This window comes from Palaemon carinicauda, chromosome 35 (genome assembly GCF_036898095.1).
Source record: "Palaemon carinicauda isolate YSFRI2023 chromosome 35, ASM3689809v2, whole genome shotgun sequence".
Lineage (NCBI taxonomy): Eukaryota > Metazoa > Arthropoda > Malacostraca > Decapoda > Palaemonidae > Palaemon > Palaemon carinicauda.
The window spans coordinates 30,533,815-30,556,946 of record NC_090759.1 but is presented as its reverse complement, the minus strand read 5'-3'; the positions used below and the strand labels follow the sequence as shown (position 1 = coordinate 30,556,946).

The 23,132-nt window shown below is 47.4% G+C and overlaps 1 protein-coding gene across 8 annotated transcripts in view; it reads left to right on the top strand.

Moving 5' to 3' along the window:
- The first annotated feature begins 575 nt into the window (after positions 1-575).
- LOC137627682 (zinc finger protein 160-like) overlaps positions 576-23,132 on the top strand; it is a 130,647-nt gene continuing 108,090 nt past the window's right edge. For 6 of the 8 annotated variants that reach the window (XM_068358890.1, XM_068358892.1, XM_068358889.1 and 3 more), the window contains exons 1-2: positions 576-652; positions 22,614-22,714. In XM_068358890.1, the coding sequence (XP_068214991.1) occupies positions 22,651-22,714 (64 nt within the window). In that variant the 5' untranslated portion in view covers positions 576-652; positions 22,614-22,650. Of the gene's footprint in view, positions 653-856; positions 995-3,527; positions 3,649-22,613; positions 22,715-23,132 lie in introns of those variants that run through there. The other 2 variants (XM_068358887.1, XM_068358888.1) reach the window with 2 other exon arrangements.

Genomic DNA, 23,132 nt, shown 5'->3' with positions numbered 1-23,132 from the left:
TTTATATATGATATATCTGTTTTGACGTTGTTACTATGTTTAGAATGATTTATTGTTAATTTGTTTTCATCATTTATTTATTTCCTTATTTCCTTTCCTCACTGGGAATTTTTCCCTATTTGAGTCCTTGGGCTTATAGCATCTTGCTTTTCCAACTAGGGTTGTAGCTTGGATAGTAATAATAATAATAATAAGAATAATAATGCTGATAATAATATGCCTCATCGTGAAATATAATTTTATAGTTTAGCCTCAACTTAGCCATGCTACGTGCCAACTTCATCTTGTTTTATATATATATATATATATATATATATATATATATATATATATATATATATATACATATATATATATATATATATATATATATATATATATATATATATATATATATATATATATATATATATATATATATATATATATATATTGTGGGTTGTTTTAAGGCATGCACTCTGCGTTATGAATTAAATTGAGCACATTAATGTTATCATATCAATATTTTAAACAATATTCCATATGAATGGTAATTGGTGAATTTGGTGATGACAGGCCGTTCGTCACTCGTCAGCGGGTAAAGAGGTTCCGTAACTCTGGAGAATTGCTGGACATTCTGATCAAACCCTCTGAGCGTCTCCATTTGCCAACGGTAGGATTATTAGCATAAATTCAATTTTCATTGAATCTTCTTATATTTAGGTAGCCTGTTAACACCAGATGCCAATGTTTTATTTTAAGTTCATTCCGACACCGATAATGATATTGATATGGCTGTTTTCTTAAATATAAATAAAGTGGAAATTGTTTTAGGTATGTAATTCCTCCTTTCCGAAGGAGTACATGTCTATTTTCATATAGATCACATGTAAACAAACGCAGATGTTAGATTGTTAGTGTGATTTAAAGAGACATTTAATAACATTGACTGCAGATGAAAGATTTTAAGTTGTTGACAATAGTCTTTCGACAGTTAGTCAATCAGTATTGTAAGGTTAGCATCAATTTGTTATTGTCTTTAAGTGTTGATTTCGTTGGTCGATTGTAAGCTATTGTTTATGGCTTGTGCCTTATCTATGGTTTGATACAATAACATTCTTGCACTTCAAGCGCTCTGTCTAGCCTAGCCAGAGAAGTATCGTGTTTAAGTGGTACCCAGTGGCTTTAGCAATCAATGTCAGGCCAATTTAAGGTCTTGGGGTAGGCTTAGTGGTACCCTAAAGGTGCTTTCACAATAGCTGTATTTCCTTGGACTTTTGTTGAATTTGTCATCAACTTTTCTAAGAAATTAACGTCATGCTTTACCGTAGTTCTCACATGCGTTCTTCATGCCGTGTTTGTCGTTGTCACAATTTTTTAAGAAACCATCTTGGCTGTGATTGATTGATTTAAAGTTTTCTGGCATCCTGACATCTAAGGTCATTGATGCCAATATCTTATATTATGAATAAAGAAAATTTGGAGCCTTTGTATATTAGCGGCCAGTTCCTCCCGCGTGGATTGAAAATGGACATCAACTAACCTGAACTCTCACCCTAACTTTACCTACAAGCTGTGTCTTTAACTAATTACCTAACAGGGGGCTAATGCCCCCTGCGACCCCCCTTACACTGCCGTATTTTAAGTTAGCCCTAATAATACGTACAGGTGGCCGCTATCATTTATACATCCCTAATATTCAATTAAAACAATAAAAGCAGAGATATTATAAAAGTTAAATGACTTTCAGAAGACCTGGCTCAGCTGTGATGTATGTGTTGATACAAGTATGCCTTTTAACAGAAAATTGTTTGATAGTGGGTCTAGATATATCCTTTAACAATAGTTTGAAGTCTTTGTATATAAGTGGCCAGTTCCTCCTGCGTGCATAGAAAATTGGAATTTCCTTCCAATTTTTTAGTCGTTCCCTAGACCGTTTTCTCCAAAACCTATGCACAAGAATGCCACTCAACCTAAACTTCCACACCTAACCCAACCTACAAGCTGTGTCCTTACCTACTTAACCTTATGAACCCCCTTACACTGCTATATCTTAGCCTACCATCACCATACATACAGGTGGCGGTATTATTACAGTTTTATCCATTATGGGGAATGTATTATAATTATATATTTCCCTAGTAAAGCACGTGATAACAAAATACTTAATCTCAATACATTATTGTCGCTAATGCATACTTACAGAGAAAAAACTATTTCAGGTATTGAAGGTCTTGACTTTTTCTAAGTTTAGTGTATATCTTTCCATGGGCACGCAAGGTAGCCTACCTCTTGTTAGTTTGTATATCTGTTTTCATCCTACTTGGCTCCCCCCATTGCGTAATGTGACAATATTTGCTTGAATGCGCATTTGCTCCTCCCACTAATGTCGCTCCTCCAATCAAAATACTACTGGGATCTTTTCAAGGGTTATTATTGGACGATTCATTTTTTCTCTTATTCTTGTTTCAAGGATCTGTTTTTCGTGCAATATAACATTGTAACCGATAATATTTTGTTTTTTTTCCTATTTCATTATGGGAGAAACTCCTGATTGTCGTTTGTTTTTGGGTTGGAAACCTGCCGGTTCAGTCTTCTCGTTACTTAACTGTCATGGATCCTCCGGTGCAGGTGTGCGATATATGTCGCTATTCTTATTTTGAGGTGATCGGCCGATTTCATGGTAATTATAATGGTACCCCAGACGTTGTGACTCGGTTTCTTAGAGAGCATTTAGTATTACTGTACCTATAAGTGTTCAGTGTGCTAAATGTGATTCGCCTTTACTTTTCCGTGAAGATAGACATGTGTGGTATTGTACAAAATCGGTGAAAATACCTAAAACGAAGAAAAGGCGTTTGTGTAATTATAGTGTTAGTGACTATAAGGGAACTTTTCTTCACGGGTCCCACCTTCCCCCATGGAAATTAATTTTATTTGTCAATCACTGGTTGCATAAGTGTTTGGACCACCATTTTGTTATTAAGGGCCTTAGTATATCTCCTTCTACTAGTGTAGACTGGAGAAGCTTTTGTTCAGAAGTGACTGAATTTAGTTTTGATAACCAAGAGGCTATTGGTGGTGATGGTGTACTCGTTGAGATTGACGAATCTCATTTTGGAAAACGGAAGTATGACCGTGGAAGGCCTCTGAGTGACATATGGGTGTTCGGGGGTATTGAGAGGCAGTCCAAAAAAACATTTATTGTGCCTTTAATTGACCCATTACCACAGAAGCGTGATGCAGCCACCCTCATCCCTTTAATTGAGAAGTACATTAAACGGGGCAGCATTGTTGTTAGTGATAAGTGGCGGGCTTATAACTCTCTGCAGTCTCTCGGATACGATCACCGTACTGTAAACCATTCAGAAAATTTTGTGGATCCTTCAAACCCCGACATCCACACCCAAAACATTGAACGTCTTTGGCGGGAGCTGAAGAAATGGATACAACGGCCTGGTAACCGTTGTGAATACTTCAGGCAGTATTTGTCACATTTTATTTTTATACACAAATACCCTGAGGAGGAGCTGCTCCATCATTTTTTTATTACGGCCAGCAAACTGTATCCTCCACAATCTGAGGCACAACGGGTTCCAGTAGCTATTGATGATTCAGAAGAGGGTCAACCACAACCTTCCACATCATCATCGTCAGGTTCCATTTAAGGTAAGAAGTGACTTAACAAAATATATATTTAAATTTAGCCCGGGGTAAAGGGGGGGTCGCAGGGGGTGAAGCCGCCGCCGCCGCCGGGGGCCGCCCCCCCCCCGTAGGGGTACAGGGCCCCTAGGCTAGGTTAGGTGGGTTTGTTAGGTTCGGTAGTGCCCTGAAAATCACTCTGGCCTTAAGGGGGGGGGGAGGGCCCCCCCCCTGTAGGGCTAGGTAGGGGTATAGAGGGAGGGGTGGTGGAACATTAATTATTGCAAATATCATTTGACGCCCCCCCCCCCACCCAAAACCCCGGTTCCCACCTGGTGTCCCCCATAATTGTTGGGATAAAGTAGGGTATTTCTGCATTACAACATAATATGAAACAAAAACAATAAAAACATGGTTACAAAAACTGATTTTTCTGGAAAAACTTGTTGTTTTAACTCCATAGTAAATCCCTAAATCGGATGGTTTGCGGTCAAAATAAACGTTAAATTCGTTGGAACTACACTATTTCTGATGCAACAAATATATTTTTATTCCATTTTCCACATAATGGATGAAACTGTAAATTTACCCAGGTGGCCGTTATCGTACATACTGTACACCCCAATATTTCATAAGCCTTAGGAGAGCCTTTGTAATGGGTTAGGACATAGTGGGTCAGTAATTGAAATGATCATCATACATACATGTGGCCGCTGTCGTACATATACCTCAATATTTCATAAGCTACGGTTAGGGGAGCCTTTGTAGTGGGTTAGGGCATAGTGGGTCAGTAATTGAAATGACCATCATCATACATGCAGGTGGCCGCTATCATACATACACCCTCAATATTTCATAAGCCTTAGGGGAGCCTTTGTAGTGGGTTAGGACATAGTGGATCAGTAATTGAAATGACCATCATCATACATGCAGGTGGCCACTATCATACATACACCCTCAATATTTCATAAGCCTTAGGGGAGCCTTTGTAGTGGGTTAGGACATAGTGGGTCAGTAATTGAAATTTTGGTAAATGTTTTTCATTACAAATATTTGTAATGAAGAAAATAAGAAGTGTTCCTGGTTTATTTATAGGTATGTACCTGTACTTTGAACTGTTCTGATGCAAATAATTTGGGGAAACTCATAATTTTCAAATTTTGTTCTAAAATCCCCAAAATTTATGACAAAAACCACTTTTTAAAAGGGAATCAAACTCAAGAACACCACCTAACATAAACTAAGAGCCATATCCATACCCACTTATTTACCAGAGGGGAGGGGCGACTATGCCCCCAGCATGCGACCTCCCCCCTTAGACTGCCGTAACCTTAAACTGAGACCAAGTGACGGTCCTGCTTTTGCCTCCCAACCGGCTTGACTGCTGGTAACGTAATACTAAATGGTATTTCATAAATCGTTAAACTGTCTTTATAACATCGTATTTCCTATCAAGATAGACAACATTTTCCCCACAAAGTAGATCGATTTGACAAAATTTATGCCTGTACCAACCAAGTACTTACACCCCTGGCTACCTAGATAGGCTATTCCTAACCTTGTTGACACCAACTAGAGTCAGAATCAGTATATGAGTTAAAGTAGAGAAACACTGTAAAATATCAAAGATATGTGTTTATACAATATGATAATGCATACAAGCTAACGTAATGAGATTATACCTAGGTATAAAGAAGTCAGCAAGTTCAGGAAAGTTTTCCTTGATTTGCATGGTGATTTTTTCATAATTTTTCCTTTTGAGACTATTTTTTTCATATAACTATCATGCTTATATTTCTAAAGGCATCATCTCTCCTTGACCAAAAACATAGAAAGTCAACACGCAATTTCATTTTCTAAGCACATGGTTACTTTCGTGAGAATGACTGTGGGGATAAATATATGGTACTTTAATTTTTAACCAAATACAGTACATGAACCACATACAGTATATTTTGTATATTTTTTACTTGTTATCTTGTATTTTATCCATTTATGGCCGTGAATGTTGGAACAAACCACCTGTTCATTAATTTTTTTTAACTCTCCCCCTATCTAATAAGAATTATGAGGGGACCCCAAGGAGAAATGGGATTTGTGTTGGGAAGCACTATAAACAAGTAATTTGCAGCAATAGTGATGGTCAGAAATGCATAATAAACAGAAGATAACCAGTTGGAAAAATATATGGATCGTATAAGTGGCATGAAATTAAAGTATCATAATTACCTATGATTCACATCGTGTCTCTAAAATGGTTTTTGCTCTGCCGTGGGTCTCTTCCCTTGCAAATAAACATTATCTTGTTACTCTTCTTGTGGCGAGTGTTAACATGCATATGTTGCTCATGGTAATCATTTGAGTCTCTGTAGTCAGCCCTCCAGCTTTGTTGGGGTTAGGTAACAAAGAAAGACACCCATGAAGGGCAAAAATCCGGTATAATTGGTGCCCTACTGTAGGTTAACTCATAACCCCCCTAGAACACAGATCGCTGCCTATGCGTGATCTGCTAACACACTAGGTAACTCTCTATTGCGGTATTATAATTCTTATTGCTTTTCAATGGCAATTCTACATTATTGACACAACTAAAGTACAAGATTAGACAATTCATAACACGAAAGTCATCGCCACACCACCCAATAAATAACAACAAAACACTGTTGTTCCTATCTAATAATACTAATACTGTATAGTGTATATTATTATATATTCAGTACTGTTACTGCAGTACAGCTTAACGAACCCTATAGCTCATGCTTGTTTTCTTATTAGGAACCTATGGCTCTGCAATATTATTTTGTTCCCTAACTGGAATACAAACCATGCTATTTAATAGGGGTACTACTTTCGGCGTAGCTGAAATGATGAGCCATTAATTTTTTAATGAGGGTTAACTACCCACACTGCTAGTTAGCGGGGGTTTAGGAAGGGTAGCTTGCTACCGCTCCCCCTCACACACTTGTGATTGAGCTCACTTTGCTTTCGGCTCGGATGGTGAACAGACGTTGCCGCTCTTCATTCTCGCCGACAATTGGCAGCCATTAATGCATTTTGCTTTTAGTTTTCTCATAGACGGTGTGTGTGAAGTTGGCCTCTGCGACCATGCGCACCTGCTTTGGCCTTCCCAACCGCCCCTGTGGAACATTCATGTCGGCGGTCGAGACCGATCCTCACGCCCTTTGTCCTTCTTGCAGAGGCCAACGGTGTAATAGTGTCAACGAGTGTAGGGAGTGGTCTTCTTCCCAGTGGGAGAGGTTTTCGTGACGGCGGAAGAAGAAGGCCAAGCGGGATGTTTCTCCTTCGAAGGTTGCTTCGAAGGAAGAAAAACCCAAGGCCTACTCGGTCGGTCTCTTTCGAGAGACCATCGAGTAGTATTGTAGACCAATTAATTTCTGTCCAACCCCGGGTCTCGAGAGATGAGGTTGCTTCCCTTAGCGAAGCAGCACCACCTCTTCCCCCAGGGGAGGCCTTGTCACTAACTTCTGTTTTCCAGATTTGGGGCTCACGGGTTTGCCCTCCAAGGAGGCTTTGCTTGATTTCATCCACATGGGTGCTTCTGTCAAGCAGTCGTCGTCACCGTCGGAGGTAGATCCCCCGACACTTGTCGACTTTGTTGTGTCAGAGGTGTCTTATGCGGCTTCACCCATCTCCTCTGCCAGGCTAGGCTCTACGGTAGCTGACGGCTTAGTTTCCCCCGTTCCTGACCATCCTATGAGGAGGAAACTAAGTTCATCATCAGTCTCTCCTGCTAGTGTTTCTCTCCCTCGGGGGAGTTCACTTACAGAGACTCCTCTTCGGAGGACTGCTGATCCAACGGCCCCCAGAGGGCGCATATGTCAGAAGGCTCGCCTTCCTCTTCGCCTTAGAGGCCTTCCTTCACCTGTAGTGAGGAGGCGCCTCTTTGGTTCAACGCCGTCTATGCAGTCCCCCGCAGAGGAACCTCTACAGTAGACCGATTGACCATCACTGCACCTGGTACCAGTCTTGTGACTTCGGTCCTGGACCTCTCTGCAGATCGTTCGCGATCCCCTTCGGTGGATGGTCGTCCTTGTAAAGCACACGTCGACCATCCATCCGACAGACCTGCCGACCTTCCATCGCCGTTCCTGCATGGGCCTAACAAGGCTCCACCAAAGTGTGCTACTGCGCACCACGCGCCCATGCAACCTGACCAGCGCTCACTAGCAGCTCGTCAGGCACCAACGCTACGGCGCACCACCCATCTTGCTCCCACAGGACAGCAACCTCACGTGCTTACGCGCCAACATGTGCCTACGCGCCAACCAGATGAAAGATCTCCTACATGCCATGTACACACACGCCAATGATATGCGCACCAGCGCTCTCCTGCATCGACGCATCCACGATCTCCTAAGCGCCAGTGTCTACCTGCGTGCCAGCACTCACCTGCGCGCCAACATTCGCCTACGCGCTAGTTACCTGCACACCAATGTTCTCCTGCGCAACAGCACTCCCGTGCGCCATCATGTGTGCCCCACATCACGCTCTCCTGAGCATCATCCTGCGCGCCAATTAACGCGCCAGTCAAATCCTGTCATCGAGCTCTTGCACGCCAGCATTCACCTGTTTGCCAGCGCTCTCCTACACACCATCACTCCCCTACACACCATCACTCCCCTACACACCATCACTCCCCTGTGCGCACTCGCCCGCGCATACGTGCCATATCTTGCCTGCACGCTCGCCCATGCGCCAGCAATCTCCCCAGCGCGCTCGCCATCTGTCTCCTACGCGCCAGCACTTTCCTGCTTGCCAGATCTCTCCCATGTGCACCCGACACTCGCCCACACGCGCGGTAACTTTTGTCCCCGTGTGCACGCCACCACTCGTTCGCGTGCGCAAGCCAGCTCTCCCCTGTGCGCCAGCAATCTCCCGTGCGCTCGCGCGCCCAACGCTTGCCTACGCATCAGCGCTCACCAGCACAGGCACAGGAACTCCACTCGGTCAAGTCATCATCACCTCACTCCCCTCCCTGGAAACGCCTTTCAGCGCGCCCTTCGGGAAAAGGGGAACAGGCTTCTGCAGAGGGGGTTCAGGGTCCCAAAACTGCCTTCTTCTAAAGCGGACCCACCTACAATTTAAACTCCTCGTAGGGAACCTTCGGTCCCTTCCTCTTCAAGAGATCTTTCTGACAGTGTATTGGTCAGTCAGCAGCCATGGTTCAGTGCCTTAGTCAGAGCTGTAGCACAGGCCGTCAATCCTGCCCTGTCTGGCCGCTCATCGGAGCAGCCTATGGGTCCAGACTCTCGGCACAGAACAATGGCTTCTGCCACCCCCCTGAAGAGGAAAAAACAAGTCTCAGACGTGGTCACTTCCTCGAGGGTAAAACTGACTCTGGTCAGGCCATCAAGGCTAGTTACTCCTGTATCTTCCCCGGGATACTCTCCCACCTCACCTTTGCCAAGGGAGTCACGTAAGGAAAGGACCTCCTCCATTCCACCGTCGGAGGAAGCCTCCCCTCACGCAGAGAGTTCCCTACCTTCATCGGAGATCAGGAAGGACACGACATCTAGGCCTTCGATGTTGGAGTTCTACCTCCTTCCTTGGAAGGAGCCCAAAGACTCCAAGACCTTGCCAAAGTCCTCCACTAGGAATACCAAGATGGAGACAGTCAGCTACTTAAGGGATGTCCTCGACCCACCCCAGGAAGAGCTCTCGGGGTTGGAAGATGGAGGCTAAGCTGCAAGTCCGACGTCAGAAGGAGAGCAAAAACAGTCAGAACATGCATTCTGCCAGGTCCTAACTCTTATAAGGCTTCTTAACAGGTTTACTGATCCAGAGATACCCCCTCGGGAGGGCAAGGATATGGTCTTAGACCGTGTCTTTGGCACCCAGAAGCCCTCAAAGACCAGTGCAGCCCTGCTTTGGTCTCAAGGTTTGAAGGGTGCTAGGGCTAAGATCGCCCTACAGCTCTCCGAGTATGCCTCCTTCCATTGTTCCAGCTCTACCAACAGATCCTGCCACCACCTCATGTCCAACAGGTGGAGGTACTTTGCGATCCTGGAGTAGCATAGTCTAGCTCATCCTCTCCACCATTCCTTGGAAGAGCTTACTAAGGGGGTCTCTCTAGAGAGAGTCTCCAGCTGGCAGGTCTTTTTCTCGGTGACCGAAATCCTTAATCAGGAAAAGGTCACGAAGTATGCTATGCAGGCTACTTCGTGGCTTGATATCTGGTTAGGGACCTTGGGAATCCTGGTACGAACTGAGGATTTCTCCAAGGAACGTACCAGGAAGAGAATGGAGACTTTCCTTCTCTCGGGCACACACACGATCGAGTTTCTCGCCCACCAAGTTTCGAACTTGTGGACAAATACCATCTTGAAACGTCGAGACGCAGTGTCTGAGAGATTCCACCAACAAGTCCCTAACATCGAGATAGCTAGGCTCAGGCATTCCTCTCTAGAGGGAGCCCACCAGTTAGAGCCTAAGGGCTCCCTCCTCCATAAGGCTTTGACATCCAAGCCCTATAAACCACCAGCTCCTCAGCAGTCCCATCCAACCAAGACAGCAGCGAAGACAAATGGTGTATAAGAAGCCCTTTTCTGCCAAGGACAGGAAAGGCACTAAGGCCTCCAGGGGAGGAAAAAATCTTAGAGGGAGCAGCCGAGAACGCAAACGCTAGGATAGGCACTCCCCCTGCTTGTCCACCAGTGGGCGGATGCCTACAAAGTTGCTCGCACAGGTGGAAGCAACTCGGGGCTGAACTCTGGACAATCTGTGATTCATCTAGGATATCGCGTCCCGTTCATAACATCTCTCCCTCCCCTGACCAAAAAAGAGGCCGGCCCTTCGGGCAGAAGTCCAGACCCTGTTGAAGAAGGGCGCTCTCCAGGAGGACCTCGACGAGTCCCCAGGCCGCTTCAGTCGACTCTTTCTTGTAAGAAAGGCGTTTGGGGGCTTGAGACCAGTCATCGACCTCTCAGCCCTGAACAAGTTTGTCAAACAAACTCCGTTCAGCATGGAGACGGCAGACACAGTCAGACTAGCGATAAGACCACAGGACTTCCTGTGTACACTGGGCCTAAAGGATGCGTACTTCCAGATCCCAGTCCATCCGTCTTCAAGGAAGTACTTAAGATTCAGCCTAGACAACAGGAAATACCAGTTTAAGGTGCTGTGCTTCGGTCTTTCCACAGCACCTCAAGTTTTCACCAGTGTTTGCCCTAGTGTCATCTTGAGCACACAGCATTGGCATCTGTCTCCTCCGCTATCTGGACGACTGGCTAATCCTAGTAGACTCAGTGTCAACCCTTCTTCAACACCGAGACAAACTTCTGAGACTTTACCAAGGTCTGGGGATCATGGTAAATCTCAAGAAGTCATCCCTGCTTCCTACACAGAGACTGGTATACCTAGGCATGATAATAGACAAACATCTCCACAAAGCCTTCCCATCAGATGACAGAATAGCAAGGCTGAGGGAGATCGCAAGACCCTTCCTCAAACGAGAAGAACTCCCAGCCCAAACGTGGTTACGTCTCCTCAGTCACCTTTCATCACTGGCCCATCTAGTTCCCAATGGTCGCCTCAGAATGAGATCCCTCCAGTGGCGACTCAACTCCCGGTGGAATCAGACTCTCGATTCTCGGACATCCGGATCCCCATGGGATCAGCAGAACTGATGGACCTCGAGTGGTGGGTGCCAGACGAGAATCTACGAGAGGGAGTGTATCTTCTCGTCCTTCCCCCGGATTTGATTCTGATCTCAGACGCTTAAAAAAAAAAGGGTGGGGGAGCCACGTGCTACACCACACGACCTCAGGCCAGAGTCAGAAGGGTACCTCCACATAAATCTCCTAGAGATGAAGGCCGTCTTTCTGGCCCTTCAACAGTTCCAACTGTTCTGGGCGGGCCACTCAGTGGGGGTGATGAGCGACAACCACAGTAGTGGCTTACATCAACAAGCAAGGAGGTACTTTTTCGCAGCACCTATCCCATCTAGCAGTAGAGATACTGAGATGGGCCGAAGTCCACTCGATACCACTATCGGCACGCTTCATTCTGGGCAAAAGGAATGTGCTCGTTGACAATCTGAGCAGAGCATCTCAGATAGTGAGTACTGAGTGGTCTTTGGATCATCAAGTAGCCAACAAAGTCCTGACTTTGTGAGGTTCTCCGACTGTGGACCTCTTGGCAACGGCCCTGAACTTCAGGCTCCTGTTCTCTTGTTCCCCAGTACCAGACCCCCAAGGCTCTCTGGCAAGATGCATTCCAACAACGGTGGGACAACATCGACGTTTACGTCTTTCCCCCGTTCTGTCTGATGAGGAAGGTACTCAACAAGGCCAGAACATCAGTCAACCTTTCAATGACACTCATAGCTCCGCTATGGCATCACGCAGAGTGGTTTCCAGACCTTCTGCAACTCCTAATGGAGCCACCAAGAGAACTCCTTCCACGACAAGATCTACTCAAACAACCACATGCCAACATATTCCACAAAGTCGACTTCACGTCTGGAGACTATCCAGCATCTCCTCTCTGAGAGAGGATTTTCGCAACAAGTTGCGATCAGGATGTCTGGACACCTGCGAAAGTTAAAGTCTTCTGTGGTTGGGGTCGTGGAAGGGGAATCTCTCCTCTCGATGCCACTATTCCAGCAATAGCGGAGTTCCTCGTATATTTGCGTAAAGAAATACGCCTGTCAGTCCCAGCAGTAAAAGGCTATTGCTCAGCCTTAAGCCTTACCTTTAGACTAAAAGGAATGGACATTTATTCATCGCTAGAACTTTCTTTACTCATATGGAGTTATGAACTTACCTGTCCTCAGTCTGAAGTGAGACCTCCCCCTTGGAACGTGGTTCGAGTTCTCAGGTCTCTTAAGAGACCTCCCTATAAACCATTACACCAGGCAACAGATCGCCACCTAACTTGGATGACGGTGTTCCTGCTAGCTTTGGCTTTGGCCAAACGAGTCAGTGAACTTCATTGTCTCTCATACTACATCGCTCATTCAAGAAGATAGGGAGAGGTAATGTTCAGCTTCGTCCCTGAGTTTATTGCTAAGACTCAGAACCCGGGAGTAGCGGATCCACGATTCGACTCCTTCCGGATTTCGAGTCTTCGTTCTGTAACAGATGACCCTGATCATCTCTTACTCTGCCCAGTGAGGAGTTTGAGACTGTACCTTAAGAAAACATCCGCAGCCCGTCCTCGTGTGCCTGCACTCTTCGTCAGCACAGGAAGGACCAAGATTGATTGATTGATTGAAAATTTTCTGGCATCCTGACGAAGGACCAAGAGGAGGGTCACCAAGAACACAATATCATCATGGATTCGCAAGGTCATAGACCATGCACTGAATCCAGACCCTTCTCCTTCACGTCGCCCCAGAGCTCATGATGTCAGGGGCGTAGCTATGTCCCTGGCATTCAAGAGAAACTTCTCATTGACATAGTTTCTTCAGGCTGGGGTGTGGAAACGTCAGACTACGTTCACATCCCACTACCTACATGACCCACAGGAGACTCGATACGTTTTTTATCGGTCCTGTGATGGCTGCACAACAGCTGGTTTAAAACCTCAAGCTCCTTATTGGATAAGTAGCAGAAGATTGAGGGCATTGTTACCCGGTTTTAGTTAGCGTGAATTAAAAGGTTTAACTGGCTCTTATGTTTTTCTTCATCCTCCCCTCTCTTGGGGAAAGCAGCATCCTGGGTTCTCTGCACAAGCTGACCTCAAACCACTGCAGGTAAACCATGCTCCCTTGTGTACCTAGTATTAAAACTAATACTGTTGCGTCCTCATACCCTAGAGAGGTGGTATCGGGAAAGTCTTGGTTACAACAGTTTTTCCTTCTAAAGACTCGGAATAACTTTACCTAGACGGTCACACTTCTATAACTCAACACACAGCTTGCGTAGGCCGCGGACCTCGTGTAGCAAGGTTTTAGCGAGGTGCAGGGACTCCTTATTTTTGAGTACTGTACTGACATACTCAGATAAGGAGCCCCTGGGTAAAGCCAAAAGCCAGATTGGCAGGGACGTCCACCCTTCCTAATGGCTGAGTCACCCCCTAATAAATAGCGTGGTTTGTATTCCAGTTACGGAACAAATGACAAATTCGTAGGTAATTTGTATTTGTTCCGTAACCGAAATACAAACCACGCTATTTACAAAGGGTTATTACTTTTAGCGTAGCTGAAATGGCGAGCCATTAGAATTTAACGAGGGTGTATTACCCCCGCGCTAGTTAGCGGGGGGGGGGTAGGGGAGTGGTAGCTAGCTACCCCTCCTCCCCCTCACACACAGGTGAATACTCACTTTCACTTTTGGCTCGGACTGTGACAGACGTCTCTGTCTTGGTCCTCGCTTGGCAGCCATTGTCTGTTTTGTCTTTACTTAATCGCTTACTTTTCTTTTACTCAATATATATGTAAACATGTTTTCATGTTTGTATATATATTTGAGTATAGAAATAAGTAAGTTTCCTTTTCAGATGTGTGTGTGTAGTGTACGATATCTACGTGGAGGCCTCGGCAGTTAGGCCACCACGGCCTAATTTTATGGGTTGCGATCGAGTTTGACTTCGGTCTTTCTCTCTCTCTCTCTCTTGAGGTCGTTCACCCTTTTACTATGTTTTACTACGCCCTTGTAGCTTCCTTCCCGTGTGGGTGGGGTTGCTACGCCGTACATTTTGTCTCAATTAGTTTATGAATCTAATTGTAGTTGTTAATTTTTCAGCTTGTAGAACGATTCCTTTCGGGGTTTTCGTTTTTTCCTTAGTGTTCATTCATTTTTAAATTACATAATTACATAGTTACATAATTATAATTGTTATAATTCTGTTTTGGTTACAGCTCTCCTTCCGCGAGTGTAAGTGGTTGTGAGGGCACGTGCCTGTTGTGTAATTCTTGTTCCTTTTCCTCGGGATTCCTCTTCGGAGCCTTCCCGGGGGAATGAATGTGTACTAATATTATTTGTTTTTTTTTTTTTTTTTTTTTTACAGTTACCGATCTAGTTCGTTTCTGTAATATAGCAACGGTGTGAGCTGTCTGGTTGAGTCCTGGGGATTCGGCTGTTGCTGCCTCCCCCCTTGTATTGTCGTCAGGGGCGTGTCTCCTTCTACTGGTAGTACTCCCGTGTCGACGGACAGCTCTCCAGTTCATTTTAGAACAGTCAGGAGGCTTGCCTCCTTGGACGGATAACTTTCCTTCCGAGGGAAGTTTTTTTTCCTGTCCAGGCTTGAGCTTTTCCTCTTTTGGGGGGTTCTTCTCTTGCCTTTTTTTTCGTGCGACTATGCTCTTGGTGCTGAGCGGTCGCACCTGCAGTTTCGCTCAAGGGGCTGGGCAACTGCAGGAGCTCCTCTTCGGAGGATTGCCCCTTTTAGGTCACTGGCTGACCAGTCTCTTCCACGAAGTGTTTCTCTTTCGTTCGCGAGAGAGTACACTCATAGAGACTCCTCTTCGGAGGTTTCTTCTGTTGCTGTTGGCCTCCCTCGCCGTAAGGCCTCGTCATAAGGGCCTCTCATCTCCCTATAAGGGTGCTTGAGGCGCCTTTTTGAATCTCCGTTTGCAGCCTACAACTTCTTTTTCTCGATCTTCCGTCTTGGTGCAGATGGACAGCAGTCTAATCTCGTCTTCCGACGGGCAACGGTCTTCCCGACGGACAACGGTCTTCCCGACGGACAGCGGTCTTCCGACGGACATCAGTTTCCCGGCGGACAACGATCCCTTCGGGGCAAAGGGTTGCCCCCACGGGGGTTCTTCCCTTGCGTGTCAGGGTTTCCCTGCGCGCCCTTCTGTTCGTCAGCGCTCTCCTGTTCGTCAGCGCTTTCAAGATGATCTTCCCTGCGGTTCCTGTTACGTGCCCTGTGCGCCCACGTTCGCCCTCGCGATCTAGAACTTCGGTTCAGGTCGGGGTCAAGGACTCTTCTTCTTTGCGCAGGCTTCCACGCGTAGCCTTCTGCTCGTCAGCGATCATCAGCTCGTCAGCGATCATCAGCTCGTCAGCGATCATCAGCTCGCCCGCGATCGTCAGCTCGTCAGCGATCATCAGCTCGCCAGCGATCTCCGGATCGCCCACGTGTGTTACAGCTGGCACGCCAACGTTCTCCAACACTTCTGAAGGAACATGGTTCGCCAGCTACTAGCTCAACTGCGGATGCTGATCGCCATCGCGCGACCCTCAACTGCAGATGCTGATCGCCATCGCGCGACCCTCAACTGCGGATGCTGATCGCCATCGCGCGACTCTCAACTGCGGATGCTGATCGCCATCGCGCGACTCTCAACTGCAGATGCTGATCGCCATCGCGCGACCCTCAACTGCGGATGCTGATCGCCATCGCGCGACCCTCAACTGCGGATGCTGATCGCCATCGCGCGACCCTCAAACTGCGGATGCTGATCGCCATCGCGCGACCCTCAACTGCGGATGCTGATCGCACGACCCTGCATGATCGCCCGCTGACGCATGCTGCTCCTCATCGCACCACCCTGAACGATCGCCCTCCTGCAGATGCTGATCACCATCGCACCCTTTCACGCGATCATTCACCTGCGCATGCTGCTCGCCATCGCACAACCCTGAACGATTGCCCGCTTACGCATGCTGCTCCTCATCGCACAACCCTGAACGACCGCCCTCTTGCGGATGCTGATCACCATCGCACCCTTTCACGCGATCATTCACCTGCGCATGCTGCTCGCCATCGCACAACCCTGAACGATTGCCCGCTTACGCATGCTGCTCCTCATCGCACAACCCTGAACGATCGCCCTCCTGCAGATGCTGATCACCATCGCACCCTTTCACGCGATCATTCACCTGCGCATGCTGCTCGCCATCGCACAACCCTGCACGATTGCCCGCTTACGCATGCTGCTCCTCATCGCACAACCCTGAACGCTCGCCCTCTTGCGCGCGATCATTCACCTACACATGCTGCTCGCCATCGCTTACCGCCAGCGATCTTCTTCACCTACGCGGCAGCACGATCCCTCGGCGCGCCCGCGCGGTCGCTCGCCTGCGCGCCCGCGCGATTGCTCGCCCGCGCGATCGCTCGCCTGCGCGCCCCGCGCGACCACTCGCCTGTGCGCCCGCGCGACCATTCGCCTTTGCGCGACCGTTCGCCCTCGCGCGACCATAGTTCGCGGCGAATTCCACAGCCGGTGGTAGCAGCAGGGACGCGTGCTCCTAGGCGGCACTCGGGATCACCTCCATCCAAGCACAGGTTGGTAGTGCAGGACGAAGACAGGTCAGTACAGCATTCCTCCCACCTTCTTTTCAGGCAGGAACCGTCGTGTCCTCCCCAAAGGATCGCCCGATCCCTTTCACCTTAGTGAGGATTTCGGACTCTGTGTCCTTGGAGCAGCAGACATGGTTTGATCCGCTGGCACGGGCGTTAATGAGGGTTATGAAACCAGCACTCACCGGCCAGGGTAACAAACCAGCGGCTGTCTCTCCTACGCTGAAGAGAAAGAGAGGAGTGGACTTCGTGGTGACTTCCCCCAGGGCGAAGTTGGTTCCCAAGAGGTCGGTCTCGAGGGTCCCCTCTCCTGCACGAGTACTCTCTCCTTCTCCCGCCCTGGAAGGATTTTTGGCGGGGGGGCTTTCCGTTCAAGATTTCTCCATCGGACAAGGGATGACTGCTTACCTCTTCCTCTGGGAGCTTACCAGGTTCTTTCCCTCCTCGGTTACGGCCCGAGGTTTGGTTCAAGGAAGCTACAGGAAGATCAAGGGTACTTTCCTCCTCTCGAGCTCAGGCACCTTGGCCTTTCGTCGTTAAGTATCTACTTGCGGACAAGCTCGATGTTGTACCATCTGGACGCGCTGACTGAAGGCTTCCTTCGGGTGTCTCATCTGTGGAGGTCAACGACCTCAGACACCCTTCCATCCTTGAGAAGAGTTTTGTCTTTGCCCAAGGACAGAGACTTAGACATCTGCTGTGCGGAGTAAATCGACTTCCGGTTTCACTCCTCCAAGGCGCTTTCTTCCAGACTCTGCAGGGCTCCAGCTCCCTTTTCTTTCAACCACGTCGGCCTAAGTTATCGGCTACGACAACTGGGACAAGGTGTCCAATTGCAGTTTCCTCCTGTCAGGAACAGATGGCACGGGAGACTCCCCCGGGGGGGCATAGTCCTAAAAGGAGTTCACGAACTCTAGGATTGCAGGTTTTTTCGCTGGGAGGATGCTTAAGGTTACTCATCCGAATGACAGCTTCCCGATGCCCATTCCCGCACAATCTCTGTGAGTAGCCAAGGATATCGCGCCTGCCGTCTCTGTCAGCGAATTCAGTGTCTCTGAACCTCTATGCCATAGCATCAGCAGAGTTGCCCGGTTGGGCAGAATGATCCATACCTTAGGCGAAGGTCTTCCTTAGGATCATCGACGGCTTCACCCCCGGCCCCCTCAGTCGATCCTTTCTTGTAAGGAAGGATCTGAGAGGGGATGTCCATAGTCGACCTCTCAGCCCTGATCAAGTTTGTCGAACAAACTTCGGCCAGCGTAGACCAGCAGAATCGATCAGACTGGTAACGAGGCGACAGGACTCCTTTAACCCTGGATCGGAAGGACGGGTACTTTCAGTTTCCATTCCATCCATCTTCCAGGGTGCTCGTCGAATTCAGCCTAAACTGCAAGTATTCCTGCTTATGATGCAGTGTGGCTATCCCGCCGTGGCATAGCAGGTTTGTTTCCCCAGAGAACTCTCCCTGCCTTCCTCTTGGCCGCTCAGGTGCAGACTTCCGCCTCCTCTGCTGTTTGGAGGGCTGGTCAACTCCGGTAGGCTCGGGTTTCGACCTTCTTCAGCGCCGGGAAAAACTTCCGAATGCTGACCATGAGTGTGGGCTCATGGTATTTTGCTTGGAGCCTTCTCTTCCTCTGCCTCAACATCTGGAGTATCTGGCCATGATATTGAGTCAACCGCCTTACCACGTTGGAAACCCCGCTTCTCGTCCGTCCAGCGAGGTTAAGCAACGTCGGTACTTGGATGGGTGACCACCTGGGGACGCCAGATTCTGTTACCACATCCTCCGAGCCTTCCTTTCGGTTGACTGTGGCAAGACTGAGGAGAGTCGCAGTACCTGTTCTCAGTCAAGCAGAGTTTTCAGCCCTACCTTGGAACGTTTCCTAGTTCTTCTTTCCTCATTGACCCGTTTATAGTCCGAACGGTCGCCTCAGGATAAGTTCCATGTGGGGCGATCCAAGTTCCGGTGGCTTCAGGCAATGTTTAACCGGACTCCCTGGCCCTATGGGACCAGCGGAACTATTAAACCTGCAATGGGTGTTGACCTATGGAGCCTCTTGATGGTAGTGGATATTCTCGTCCTTTCCCCACATTCTTGATGCGGTTCTCGGACTCGTCAAAGGAAAGGGGGGGGGGCATGTTCCGGTCCAGGCCTATGGTCAAGACCTGAAGGATACCTCTCCATCATTCAGGCAGGCTTAAGGGCCTTAGTCTGGCCCCTCTTCAGATCCTACCGCTCCTGCCAAGTCGCCCCGTTGCGTGTCGACTTCATGCTAACCAGCAGGGGACGCATTTTCACACCTTCACATCTTGCAGTAGAGATACCGGGATGATTGAGATTCTCTCAATTCCACCATCGGCTCTCTCATTCCAGGCAGGGGAATGTTTCTCTCAGACTATCCGAGCAGAGCCTCATAGAGAGAGTGTACCTAGGGGTCTTTGACCTTGGGTAACCAGCAAGTGCTGGTCTGGGGGACCTGATCGCGACAGCTTGGAACCTCAAGCTTCCGCTAGTTTTCCCCCCAGTCTCAGACCCCGAGACTCTGGCAAGATGCATTCCGGTGATGGTGGGACAACTTCGACGCCTGCGTCTTCCCTCCTTTTTGTCTGCGGACAATGGGTCTCAACAAAACCAGGTTGTCTGTCAACCTTTCAATGGGAGAGCTCCACTGGGACTATGCGCAGAACGGTTTCTGGACCCTCTGCTTCCCCTGACGGAACTCCCGGGAGAGCTTCTCCCACGGCGCAGACTACTCAAGCAACCACACTGCGACATCTCTCCCGAACCGGGGCGTCGCTTCGGCTTCATGCCTGGAGACACTACGCTTCCTCCTCTAGAAGAGACAACCCGCTACAGTCGCGGTACGGAGGTCGCGTCATCTGCGATAGTCATCCACAGGGGTCTCCCAGGCAAAGTGAAGAGTCTAAGGTGGTTGGTGCCGTGGGAGATATACCTCTTCCCGTGAGGCCTCTTCTCCAGCAATAACGGTCTTTTTGCCTTTCGGCGGGAGGAAACTCCTTTCCGCTCTTGGCAATGAAGCCTGTCGCTCAGCCTTTCCCTGACCTTCAGGCTTAAAGGAATAACTTTTTCCTGCCCGCTGGATCTATCCTCGCTCATGCGAAGCTACGATCGTCCCTGCCCTAGTCGGAGGAAGACCTCCAACTTGGAGCATGGCTCGGACTTTTAGTCCTTTAAGAGATCTTCTCAAGACCCTTTTACGACAGGCCTCGGATTGTATTCCGCCTTGGGTCTTCTGCTCACTCTGGCCACGGCCAGTGTGTAAGCAATCTTCTTGGTCTCTTACTACTCCCCCCCTTTCTAAGGAAGAGGGGAAGGCAACATTCAGGCTCGCTCCTGAGTTGTTGGCTAGACTCAGAATCTGAGGGTCCCGACCCTTCGGTCCGATTCATTCAAGATTTTGAGTCTCCATTCTGTGTCTGATGTCCCAAGACCTTCTCTTTCTTGCCAGTACAGGAATCGAGAGGTTAGCGCTGGGAACAGCTGCAGTTTGGCCTCAGTTGCAGCCGATTTGGGAACACAAGGAGGACATGGGGGGAGAGTCACCAGTATACCTCTTCAGCCCGGACTCAAGGACATTCATCTCGACCTGTCTTCAGACCCTCCCCCGTCACGTCGCCCTACAGCACGATGTTGGATACATCGCAACGTCCCTCGCCTTCGAGTAATACTACTCTGTGACGCAGGTGCTACAAGCTGGAGTCTGGAAGCGTCTGATGACCTTCGCAGCCCGCTTCCTGCAGGGCGTGACCCACAGGAGTCTCGATACGTTTTCTATCGCTCTGTGGTGGCTACACAACAGCTGGTCTAACCTCAGGCTCCTTTTTGGACAGGTAGCAGAAGGTTGAGGGCATTGTTATCAGGTTTTAGTCTGCATGAACGAAAGAAGTATGTCTGGCCCTTACTTCTTTCTTCATCATCCCCTCTACGGGGAAGCAGCATCCTGGTCTCTGCATAGCTGACCTCGAACCTCTGCAGGTAAACCATGCTTCCTTGTGTTCCGAGTATTGAGTCAATACTGTCGCGTCCCCCATACCCTGACGAGGTGGTATTGGGAACGTCCTAACCCAGAGTTCCTTCTGGAACTCCAGGTCAACTGCCTAGGACGGGTCACACTTCTTCCTTCACACACAAGCTTACGTAGGCCACATGGTTCCTTGCGGTGCAAGGAACTTGTGAGGTGCAGGGACTCCTTTTCTCGAGTGCGACTCACTCGGATTCTGAGTCCCCGGGTAAAGCCAAAGCCAGTATGGCTGGGGACTTTCCACCCTTCCTAAGGGATAAGTCACCCTTTGTAAATAGCGTGGTTTGTATTTCGGTTACGGAACAAATGACAAATTCGAAGATAATTTGTATTTTTCCTAACCATACAAACCTTAGCTATTTACACATATTTGCCCGCCAGCCCTGTCCCCCAAGACAAGTCCTACCTCTAAGTGAAAGTGAGTATTCACCTGTGTGTGAGGGGGAGGAGGGGTAGCTAGCTACCACTCCCCTACCCCCCCCCGCTAACTAGCGCGGGGGTAATACACCCTCGTTAAATTCTAATGGCTCGCCATTTCAGCTACGCTAAAAGTAATAACCCTTTGTAAATAGCTAAGGTTTGTATGGTTAGGAAAAATACAAATTATCTTCGAATTTGTCATTTTACCAAACGATACAAACCTTAGCTATTTATACAAACTTGCCTGCCAGCCCTATCCCCTTTGAAGTCCTACCTCCAAGCAAAGTGAGCTAAATCACAGGTGTGTGAGTGGGAGTGGTAGCAAGCTACCCCCTACTAACTAGCGATGTGGGTAGTTAACCCTCGTTAAGCTTTAATGGCTCGTCATTTCAGCTACGCCGAAAGTAATACCCCTAATAAATAGCTAAGGTTTGTAGTGTTAGGAAAAATACAAATTACCTACGAATTTATCATATTACTTCCAAAGTTGTCATATTGTTACTAATACAGGTGTGAGTGGGGTTGCCACTCTTCCCCGAGCTCTCCCCCCGCAGTGGGTAGTTAATCTCACTTAAAAGTCATATGGCTAGCTTCAGCTATTGCCAAAATATATCCCCACTGTAAAGAGCTCCAGGTTTTTGCAGTTAAGAAATATACAAATTTATTCCAAATTTGTCATGTTTGTATCATCATCATCATCATCTGCTCCCTCACCTATTGATGCAAAGGGCCTCAGTTAGATTTCGCCCGTAGTCTCCATCTTGAGCTTTTAAATCAATACACTCACTCTCTCTCTCTCTCTCTCTCTCTCTCTCTCTCTCTCTCTCTCTCTCTCCCTCCCAGGAGTTTCATGGTCTAATATATTAGTGTTTAATATTTGATTTGTCAGTGATGGTAAAGTGAGTAAAACTGAAACCACAACAACAGAATTTTCACAGCAGTGAATCTTTGATCATTTGGGAACACCATATTTACTAAATTGGGTCACATTGAGACAATATATCTTTACTCTCGAGACATAAATCCAAAGGGATGTAATTCCTATCCATCATGACTTTACTCCCAAACATAGGAGTGTCTGCTTGAGGAATGTTGTCATTGAATTACCCCTTGTTTGAATGAATAGCCCTACCATATGCTATGCTATTTTAGTTAGTATTGGGTAGTTTTTGATAGTCATTGAAGAATTTTAGGTGGTCAAGAATAATTTAAAATTGTTGAATTATTTTATATTCCGTAGTTTATCATGTACTCTATACAGTATTTTCCTGTTTGACAGATTGTTACATCATTCTAATATACTTTTAACTTTTTCAGACTTTGCCATGAAGTGATTGATTTGCAATATTTAACAATGGACAGTGATGGTAAAAGGTCGCTGAAAAGAAAAGCAAATGATTATCAAGGCGTAGTAATTGGTGAGTGAGATGTTAATTATACTTTTAGATTTTATATATAGTTTTAATAAGCATCAGCCATACAGTATTTTCAATTATTCTTGTTTTTATTTGTTTCCAAGGTCTATTTAATTTCAAAATTATTACGTAAATTTTGCAAGGAATAAAAAGTTACAGTAAAAGTCAAGTTTTTTCCTATGGGTATACAAATCTTTGTACTTTAGAAGAGGGAATATCTTTGACTGAGCTGGAATGGGAGAAATAAGGATGCAGCCGAGGTCGGCAAAAAGGCAGAGGAAAGTGGGGGGTGTCTACAAAGGAATTGAAGGTGGTTGTGGTTTCACAGAATGGAGGACTAGCGTGTCCACGTCCTACACTCAGGATATCACCTTCTGTTCACCATCTTTCTCTCTCCTATGATTCCTCCTCGGATGTTGAC